This window comes from Portunus trituberculatus, chromosome 15 (genome assembly GCF_017591435.1).
Source record: "Portunus trituberculatus isolate SZX2019 chromosome 15, ASM1759143v1, whole genome shotgun sequence".
NCBI classification, from domain to species: Eukaryota; Metazoa; Arthropoda; class Malacostraca; order Decapoda; family Portunidae; genus Portunus; species Portunus trituberculatus.
This window is the reverse complement of record NC_059269.1, coordinates 17,318,629-17,329,687: the sequence shown is the minus strand read 5'-3', so window position 1 is coordinate 17,329,687 and position 11,059 is coordinate 17,318,629. Positions and strand designations below refer to the sequence as shown.

Sequence of the window (11,059 nt, the reverse complement as noted above, 5' to 3'; positions counted from 1 at the left end):
GAACGGAAAGGGGTAAAAGCGAATAAAATGTAAGGACCATAAAAAGTCGATAAAAGATAAGGGTAAAAGGAAACTCCACTGCGGGGGAAGGTGTATAAAAATCAGGGTTTCTCAGGGCAGCAAGGAGGCGGTGGCGGCAACGAGGCGGCCAGACGAGGGGTGGAGGAAGCGAGGCGTGTTGCTAGTCGTGGCTGAGTGAAATGACGATGTGGAGGTCTTCGGTAGGGGTATCAAGGGGCATACACACACACACACACACACACACACACACACACACACACACACACACACACACACACACATACACGCTTTACTGAACATTATTTTCCTTTCCTCTTCCTTGCGGTTTCCTATACGATGATTTTTTTTTTTTATTGCCTTCTATCTTTACTTGTTCCGTGCGTCAGTATCTCCACGGCAACTGCACCTCTCTTTTTCACGTCCTCCCGCCCCTTAGAGTCTCTCTCCTCCATAACAAAATACATGTAATCCAACAAAATTCAGTCTAAGACATTGTATTCTACCTGATGGGAGGGAGTTCGACTATACAGGTAAATATTGCCAGTTTCCAAGTGCTGTCTAAATGTGGTAAATTATGAATTGTACTTACTAATGTCTCCAGGAGCTCTCTGGGAATAAGGACCTTTTTCAATTTCAAATCTGGAAGCAAAACTGAGACCCCTGGAGGTAGAGGCCACGTCCAGGAGCAGCTAACCAGTTGTGTCTTACCTGAAAATAGAGATAAATCAGAATTATTATTTCGATACATGACTCCTGACGGACAAAAAGCATACAAACTGTGAATGGAAGTTACGTGAGACACAGAGAAACGAGTGAAAGTGTCAGAGGAGGAGAAATGGTGGCCACTGACACGAGGACACGAGAGTTACAGTGTAAGCAAGAATGTTTAGTGATTGAAATAAGGTGATTTGAACATGGAATTATAAGGAATATTTCTATGTAAGAAGGGTCCCGGCAACGGGAAATAAAGATGCTAAAGAAAGAGAATAAGAAAAGGCCCATTGAAGTTACTAGCCACTGACGATCAATGCATATAATGATCTTGAGATGCTTATCATAAATTTTCCCTTCCCTTCTTTGTCTCAGTCTCTCGTTCTTGCAAGTCACAGAAGGGCGAGACTGTTATGGGAACTATATACTTTATTTCATCTCTTATTACGCCCTAGTTTTTGAAAATAGCTCTTACAAAGGTCTGATACGGGAAAACGGGAAATTTTAGCTGGTGTTCCGTGGTGACTCAGCCCTGGCCGGTGGATGGCGCGGCGTGGTGACCAATGAAACTTTAAAATGTTACACCACTACTGTAAAAATATATATATGCATCATAAAGGTACGCCACATCAATATACAAATGACTACTAAAAAATACATATATAAACACGTATGCATTTTGGCCTTTCATAAATATGCTTCTATTCGGGAAACGATGACAGGTTCTGGTTTGTATGTGTGTGTGTAGTGGTGGTGGTGGTGAGGTGATGGTCGTGGTGGTGGTGGTGGTGGTGGTGGTGGTATTGCTGCCATTTATGTTGTTGCCATTGTTGTGGATGGTTGTGATAGTGATGAAAGTGGTGGTAGAGATGCGGGAGGTACTCATGTTAATGGTAGTAGCAGGGATAGTGACAGTCAGGATGGTGGTGGTGGTGGTGGTGGTAGTGGAGGCAGCTGTGGCGGCGGCACAGGTGGCGCCCGGATGTCAGCCTGGCGCCGTGATTTGCCTGGATGACCATAAAAATAATATCGGCACGATGATTATGGTCGACAAACGTGTGTGTGTGTGTGTGTGTGTGTGTGTGTGTGTGTGTGTGTGTGTGTGTGTGTGTGTGTGTGTGTGTGTGTGTGTGTGTGTGTGTGTGTGTGTCAAATGATTACATATGCTGAAAAAAAAAACGAATAAAAAATAAAGGCATGCGTGTGTATCTTTGCCTGTCTGAATATCTGAGTGTGCGATTCATAACAACCAGAATCGCATGTACATATTGGCCGAGGCAGGTACGCCATGTTGATTATAAACAGGTAAGGACGTACAGACACACAAACACACATACACAAACCGGAACCACGGAAATTTCTTATCGACTGGAAATCCACAACTGTATTCTTTTTACACTTCAACTTTATATGATGCTGTGGTTCCATTGGCTGCCTTCCCCCCTTGATTGTGACGTCACGGCGTACTTAGCCAATCAGAAGGCAGGATGGGCGTGGTCTTGTACAGTCACGATAGAAAATACTGTCAACAGGTTTTCTCGCCCATTTGTGAGAGCTGGCAACTATTCTACGTGAGTCATTCGCTTATTTTTCTTCCTTTTTTTTATATTAATTCTTCCTTTATCTCAATTGCCAGCACCATCAAGTCATTTATTCATTTTTTTTTCGTGTACCACTACTTGTGTTCTCCGCCAGTCAGGAAAGTACTGCCTTATTTCAATCCCTCAACGAAAGGCGGCGTGAAGACCAATGTATACAGCTTTTGTGCCTCGGAGCCAGTTAAACACACACACATGCACACACACACACACACACATACTATACACTATTAATTTTCTTCCTGCATGTTACTTATCATTCCTTTGACGTGATACAGACCATTTCTTATCTTTTGCACCAACGTAGCAAGCACACCCTTACCTAGACCACCCACTCACCCACCCACACACACACACACACACACACACGAAACAGATCATTAACCTCCTGTTCCTCTAGCATTACAAGACTACAAAAACCCTTTAAGTAAGCCCAGTATCTGCCTTCTCAACATGAAAACCCCCTTTAGTACAGAAGGGAAGAAAGTCTCCGCCGGACCAGGAATTCAAGTGGAGTCCTCTCAGCCGTGACTGCAACGTACTAACCACAATATTATCGCCGCTATGACCACTATCACTATCCATTGAACGACGTCTGATGATAGAAATACAAGGGTTGATTGGAGGCGTGATTAGAGACACACCAATCCTACTTGAAAGCTGTGTGTCCTCCAGAACTTTCATTTTCAGGACGGGAGTCGTGGGGAAATGTACTGTACCTGAAGTGATTACCGGGACACTGAGGGACAAGTTATAAGGGAAGAGTTGTGGACATTACTCCTTTTTACGTAAATTTGAAGGAAGAGTTTGGCATGAGAGGGATCAGAAATATTTAACGTGTATTTTCAGGCAAGTTACAAGAGAGGAATAAAAGAAGTGGATATTATTTCAAGGATATTTCAAGGGAGAGTTTGGAATCAGAGAAGTTGGAAGGATATGATGTATACTTAAAGTTACAAGAGAGGAATGAGAGATGTGGTCATTAATTTTCTACGTAAATTTGAAGGAAACGTTCTGGTATGAGAGAAGCCGTTAGTAATTAATGTATGGACGTTGAATGTTTGGCCTGAAAGAAGTGAGCGTTATTCAGTGGTGATAAAATACTGTTTTACCTGTTAATTTCATTATCAAATTTAGTCCACGAGCAACACAAATTATAAGCTCTTTTATTTATTTGATATTAATTCTGTTAATGCCCTGATACATAGAGTTTATAATATCTGTTGCTCCTGCACTAAATTTGGTAATGAAATTAATAAGCTAAAAATATCTCACCAATAATGGCTAGGATTACTATCATTATTATTATTATTATTATTATTATTATTATTATTATTATTATTATTATTATTATTATTATTATTATTTTTTATTATTATTATTATCATTATTGTCATCATCAACACTTGCTTCTGGAAATTTTTGTTAAGCCATTCACTTTATTCAACTTATAATCTTACCTACGTAACCTGATATACTGTACTAAATAACACCCCAAAAAAGTACCCCCTTTAGCCCATAAATTCCCGTGAAAAGCCCACATGGTATATAAAAAATAATAAATAAATAAAAAATAAATAAATAAAAATACAGATCAATAAAAAAAAAGTACAGAAACTAATAGATAAATACAAAAAGCAACCTATCTTTCCTCACACACTCTGCAACCATGGACACTTTTTATAACCATGTATGTCTTATCGAACAACACAAATCACTAATAAGACTGATGACTAAGAGAACACAAAACATAAATGAATGGGAGAACTTACTTACTTAACATATTCCCACCACTATAATTTCACACTCATCCTTACTGAGTAGCCATGCCTTACTGAGGAACACAGTACACTGATCACCTCATAAACTATTAATAAATGGAAGAAAAAAAAACACAGTAGAAGTTAATATGAAACCTTACCCAAATTCTGCCGACAACTGCACATCAGCACCCATCTTCACAAACCAGCCGAGTTTTACTAAACACACATCACCACACCACACCGCACCGCACTTCGCCGACCAGCACCGCATCACGCAGCGCTTCTGACACCGCCGCACAATAGGAAGCCTCTATGCAGGACTGAATGGGTCACTGCTCAACCTCTCAGCCTCTCAACTACCACCTCCTCGGGGCGGTCTAAGAGGCGGGGAGTCTGGGAAGGGTGGCGGCTTCACAACAGATGGAGTGGCCGGTTTTCTGCCACTCTGCGTGTCTGCCTTATCTCGGCCTGTCTGCCTCGTTGTCTTCAGCTCTCCAGTGGCTAGTTTGAATGCCTCTTGTTCTTATTAAAGGTTCATGTTACGCAAGTTAGGAAGCTACGAATACTTCTTTAAAGTTATGGAAGTAATTTTCTAGTGGATTGTGCTCTGTCTTGTAAATTGTGTGTGTGTGATATTAAGTTGGTGAATTCTTATTAAGGGACTGACTTGCATATAATACATATTGAGTTTAGTAAGATATGCTTATGCGCTGCACTATTAACATACTTGTAGGTTTAGTGTGTGTGTGTGTGTGTGTGTGTGTGTGTGTGTGTGTGTGTGTGTGTGTGTGTGTGTTGAGGTGGGGAACAGATATGGGTGAGGATGTATACTTCATACCCCAACACACACACACACACACACACACACACACACACACACACCACAACACAAACTTCCACCCATATGCATCAACAAAAAAGTCAAGCAAGCAAGCAGGGAATCAGGGAAGCAGGAGGACATATACGAAGTACTCTCCATACAGTCTACACCTGCGGTTATTGGAGCGGTATTAATTGGGACTTAATTAGGCGAGGAAGCATAATGAGTGGACGGGCAGGCGAGGAGGCGTGGAGGTAAGGAGGGCGGTGGGAGGCAGGCGTCTTCTGATGAGCCAGCCAAGGGTACATTAAGGATCATTAAGGAGGAAAACAAGGTAATCTTCCTCTTCATTAACTGTGTGACGTCACGGCGTCTTGGACCAATGGAGAGAGAGAGAGAGAGAGAGAGAGAGAGAGAGAGAGAGAGAGAGAGAGAGAGAGAGAGAGAGTAGTAGTAGTAGTAGTAGTAGTAGTAGTAGTAGTAGTAGTAGTAGTAGTAGTAGTAGTAGTAGTAGTAGTAGTAGTAGTAGTAGTAGTAGTAGTGGTGGTGGTAGGTGGTAGTAGTAGTAGTAGTAGTAGTAGAAGAAGAAGAAGAAGAAGAAGAAGAAGAAGAAGAAGAAGAAGAAGAAGAAGAAGAAGAAGAAGAAGAAGTAGTAGTAGTAGTAGTAGTAGTAGTAGTAGTAGTAGTAGTAGTAGTAGTAGTAGTAGTAGTAGTAGTAATACAATAATCATTAATACATGAAGTAATTATTTTTGTTGTTATTAAAGCCACTGTCTTAAAGCTGTGACAGCAACAACAACAACAATAACACACAGAAGCATAAAAACAAACACATTAACAACACCACCAACACCACCGCCACCGTCAACAACCAAAACATCAAAAACAACAACTCCCAGACAGAAATCCTTACAACCTCACCTGTACGTGCACGAGACACGGTGACCTCAGACTAGGACAGCAAAAAAGAACCACCTCTAAAAATGTAACAGTAATCAGATATCAGTCGAATCCGTCCCATGCCGCGATGATGAACGATTAGCCTCACGCATGCACGGATAGCTGGCCCAAAACATTATTCCCTGTACTCCGCTCCCAAAAAAATAAAAGGCGAAGTGAAAGCCGAATAATATCCTGTTTTCCAGCGAGCCAACTACAGCCCGTCACTTGCGCGGTTTCCTGTCGGAGATTTGAACCAGTGGCGTTGTTGGTCTTTTTTTAACGCTCCAATTCCTGGTTCACCCAAGGCCTTGCTGCAGGTATGGACATTCAAACAGACCAGCGTAGCCCCACTCACCCACCATTGCACTCGTCCACTCACTTGTAACTCGTGTCCATAAAAAAAAAAAAGAGTACTCATATTCATATTTTCGATTAAGGCTTTTGTGTTGGTCCGCTAGATATTGACTGATAACTCTCGTCCACTAAATGAAGCCTTTTTTTTTTAATGACCAGAAATCAAGATACACTTTTCAGGCGTACGTTTTTTTTTTTTTTTTATGGCAAGGCAGCAGCTGTCTGTAAATTTGTTTTGATTACTGTTTTATTCCCATAGCACGATGAATCCAGCATGTAATAATAATAATAAAGAGGAAGGATTTTAGTTTCATGGCTCAAAGAAATTTATATACCAGGATTTGGCTTCAGCATGTGAAAAAACAAGACCTCTAGTGAACATGTCTCATAGCAAGATATATTGCAATCTCCTTAAATGCTAAGCTGGTCCTGAAAACCCCTAATGGAACACGACTAACTTGCTTCCTAGCCTTCACCTAGCCTGAGCATATTTAGTGCCAGTACAGCGGAAAACCAGCTTGCAGGCTTCGCTCAGAATAGACTAACGCACATCAATCTGTCGCCGAGTGCCCTGATATGTCACAGGGTTAACAACTACTCAGCTATATTGCAACAGAAAGGCGGTGTGGCTATTACTGAGATGGAGTGCTTCAGTTTCATTCCGTTTTTTTTCATCACCAGATTCCACAAACTCGTCTTATGGCTGGTAGTTTTTCCTTCTGGTATTCGTGAAGTGTTAATCTCCTTACTCCATCTCCCCATGTTAAAGAAATGAGAAATCCACACATACTGATGCTCATAACTACGAAACAGGATTTAAATAAAGGGAACACAGGTACTCATTCCTCCATGACCTTACTGTTATCTGTCTAGTCAATGCTTCTTTGAGTTTCCCTCTCCATTCAGCATTCACTTCTGTACCAAAGAGATGTTGGAGACTCATAGAAAATTGAAGTCTTATTGCGTTCAACAATGAATGATAAAGCCTTAGAGGAATTAAGTCTTACTACGTTCAACATAGACCATCCCAAAACTTCCTTTCTACTCAACGTAAGAAGAATATTGAGTTCATGTGAATGGAAGAATTAACAGTCTTATCGGATTCACTACTGACATCCCACACACGAAGACAAACACGCATGTAAATACTTCCACTTCTTTACGGAGTGAATGCAGAGTTTCTTCTTAGCCAGTGTAGTAGATGGTTAAATTACTGTCCACGCCCTACACTTTGTACTACTTGCTACTGTAACAAGCGGTGATAAACTCCTTCCACATGATAATAAGACACATAAAGAGGTGATTTTTTTCTCCTATTTCAATCAGGAAAGGTGGAGTTCCTCTGACTCAGTTATTATGACTATTCGAATCAGTTTCAACATACTAAAAGAAAACAAAGAGGCTAAAAGCAAACATAGGCAATGAACACCACTACCACTACCACTACTACCATCACCACCATCACCACTACCACCACCAGCAACCATAATAATAATCTTCATCCCAGCAATATCGATACTACTTCTTTTCCCACCCACCATTAGCACTGACGAAAATTACTGCCTTGCGTTTTGGTAACCAGTGATATCATTCCTTCTCGTAAGTCGTGTTGTCCTGCCTGCTAATTCGATGCAGGTTAGCGGGCGGAACGTTTATCCAAGAGGTCATCGCTGGTATCGTAAACTACAGGAAAGCAAATCATATTGGAAGAACTTGCAAATATCCAGCCTTATTTATTTATTTTTTTGCGGGGTTGTTGTTCAGGTGTTTTCGTTGCCAAACTACTAAACTCTGGGAACTCTGCCTTAATTTTTTTGTCGTCTTTCTACTTGTAAACAAAATCAGAGCTTCAGCATTTACCGGTTTAGGAACAGAAATAACTGAACTACACTATTTATATATTTTTTCCGATACCTTTCGGCTACACGGCGCGATGACCTCACTGAAGCACAAAAATCCATTGAATCACTCAGGCGATACTTGGAGTTCATCGCCTTTGCAAGAGGAGTATCAAAGCACATGGAGTTTATAAATTGTGAACGCGTCTGGAGTCTGTTTTCCAGCTTTCTTTGGTTGCTTGTGGCTGATCCTCACATAAAGAAAAAACATTGCATTTTCAAACACTTTTTTCTCTCGCCAGGCCACAGAAATGACAAGTCAATTTTTCATGGCCATTAATCATAACAATAGAATGGAATTTTTTTCAAACTTTCTCTAGAATCATGAAAACACCACAGCAAACCGTTATAACTTCTGAGGAAACCTATTAAAAAGTTACTAAGACGAGATATGAAAACGTTTTAAACATAGAAACATTAGAAACTCAAGGACCACACAAGCACGCATCCTGTAGAGCAAAGAAGGAAACCATGCCCAAGTCTTTTCTGAGCGATGCGCCGCAGTGTTACCTGCAAGAAAGATGGGCCCCGTGCTGGCCTGCCCACCCTCATGTCGGAAACACGCTACACCTCCTGCATTTCATTCCCCAGGTGCGCCCCTTAGGCCTGGCTGGCTCCAGACGAAGGGGGTGGGTTACAGGGGCGGGACGGAGCGAGGTCTTGTCGTACTTGTTTATCTTGCGTTGCTGAACATGTATTTTTCTGTCTCTCTCTCTCTCTCTCTCTCTCTCTCTCTCTCTCTCTCTCTCTCTCTCTCTCTCTCTATTCAGTTAGATTCGCTGCTACAGATTCGGAAGTAAGGTCTGAGCAATATGATTCTTTCGGCAATGTCTAAATGAAGAGATTATTGTTAAAAGGTTGCCGGGGGAGGATTACAAAAGCAATATTCGCCAGAACGAGTCTAAGCTTCTATAAATTGGATGAATGTGAGATGATCAGGTTTGCATTTCAAGAGAGAAAAAGTGATATATATTTTCTAATGATTTCTACATTTTTGCAGAATATGATGCAACTACATATGAATTACAGATAAATTAGTGAAGTTTGTTTATTCTATTACTATTTTTTGATGTACAAGAACGGTTGACCAACGAATTTTAAAGAGGAAAATAGAAAAAAAAATTCCGAATTGTCGCAAAACATAATATTATGGTTATACACTAGCCAGCAGGTATCATACTATTAATCTTCCCTTGAGTAAGTAATATTCCCGTATGGAGAAGCACATTCAACACTTTGGAGACTGTCAATGTTACTACTCTTCATATAAATTGAATTACTTTTGTTTGCTACCATTATTAAAATTTCCTATGGCAGTATAAAGCTTACATGTATCTTGGAATGAATTTGGCTACACTATTACATTCCTGTTACGTTTACCATTAGTCTGAGATAATTAGTGTTCAGTATTATGATTTCCTGACATTCTTTACAGTATTGAGTCTCCCACAAGTCTCAGTAAACATGTCCAGTAAGATAATAATGTTCACTGGTTCTCAGCATTAGTGTTCCTCCCTCGCGTCGCTCCTCTCTACCTACGCTCATCCTCTTCCCTTCAGACTTCTTTCTGTTCCTGGAGGTTCAGATCAAGTGTCTTCCTCGTTAATGAATACACACGCATACAATCAACTGAGCAAACACCTTCTATTATAACCTTTAAAGTAAAATTCTCTCTCTCTCTCTCTCTCTCTCTCTCTCTCTCTCTCTCTCTCTCTCTCTCTCTCTCTCTCTCTCTCTCTCTCTCTCTCTCTCCTCAATTCTAATGATGGTTCTTCTATTCACTAGTAAAAACAAATTCAAACTTGCTTATGATTTAGGTATAAAGGAGCAGACATTGCTACAAGAAGGAAGGATGAGAGAGAGAGAGAGAGAGAGAGAGAGAGAGAGAGAGAGAGAGAGAGAGAGAGAGAGAGAGAGAGAGAGAGAGAGAGAGAGAGAGAGAGAGAGAGAGAATTGTGGTGAGGGAGGGAGGGGCCATAGACAGGCTAATGGAATTTACCAATAGGTAATGAAGTAAACACGCGGATGTTTACTGTAAAACTCCTATAGAGAATATGGAATTTAATATTCTAATTCCTAAGGCTCATTAGTGTTTCAACCTGGGTTATTAAATGAATTACACACGTTCTTTGTGAGGCTGTAATTAAGTTATGGACTCGACAATAAAGAATTAATATTGCTAATGTGTGTGTGTGTGTGTGTGTGTGTGTGTGTGTGTGTGTGTGTGTGTGTGTGTGTGTGTGTGTGTGTGTGTGTGTGTGTGTGTGTGTGTGTGTGTGTGTGTGTGTGTGTGTGTGTGTGTGTGTGTGTGTGTGTGTGTGTGTGTGTGTGGAGGGGTATATATATATATATATATATATATATATATATATATATATATATATATATATATATATATATATATATATATATATATATTGACAGGATAATCTCCAGGAGAGATACGAAGCTAAGAGTTTTAACAGAGTCTCCAATATTAATTCCATCTTGCACGGTTTCTGTTTGCCGTACAAACACATGAATGTTGAACAATTGTGTGTGTGTGGGGGGGGGGGGAGGGGTGCGTGTGCGTGCGCGCGCGACATTAAAAGACCAAATCTTCAAAAATAAATAGATTAAATACGAATATATGAAAACAATACATATCCCATGGCGGCCAGCAGGCTGAAAGTCGAACAGGGCTGTTTGGTGAACGCTGTTCTGATGGAACCCCGCCCGCGCCCCGACAAGGCGAACACCGCCACTTCCCGAAAGAAAGATGAGGGCAGGCAGAGAGAGAGAGAGAGAGAGAGAGAGAGAGAGAGAGAGAGAGAGAGAGAGAGAGAGAGAGAGAGAGAGAGAGAGAGAGAGAGAGAGAGAGAGAGAGAGAGAGAGAGAGAGAGAGAGAGAGAGAGAGAGAGAGAGAGAGAGAGAGAGAGAGAGAGAGAGAGGCATAGGGATTCACTCTTGGGG

The 11,059-nt window shown here is 41.0% G+C and overlaps 1 protein-coding gene across 4 annotated transcripts in view; it reads right to left on the bottom strand.

Annotated features, from left to right (window-relative positions):
* Nucleotides 1-303: 303 nt before the first annotated feature.
* The window catches only part of LOC123504314, a 505,535-nt gene continuing 494,779 nt past the window's right edge, over nucleotides 304-11,059 (bottom strand). For 2 of the 4 annotated variants that reach the window (XM_045254739.1, XM_045254738.1), the window contains exon 4: nucleotides 304-729. In XM_045254739.1, coding sequence (XP_045110674.1) covers nucleotides 521-729 — 209 coding nt within the window. In that variant the 3' untranslated portion in view covers nucleotides 304-520. The remainder of the gene's footprint in view (nucleotides 730-11,059) is intronic. The other 2 variants (XM_045254737.1, XM_045254736.1) reach the window with 2 other exon arrangements.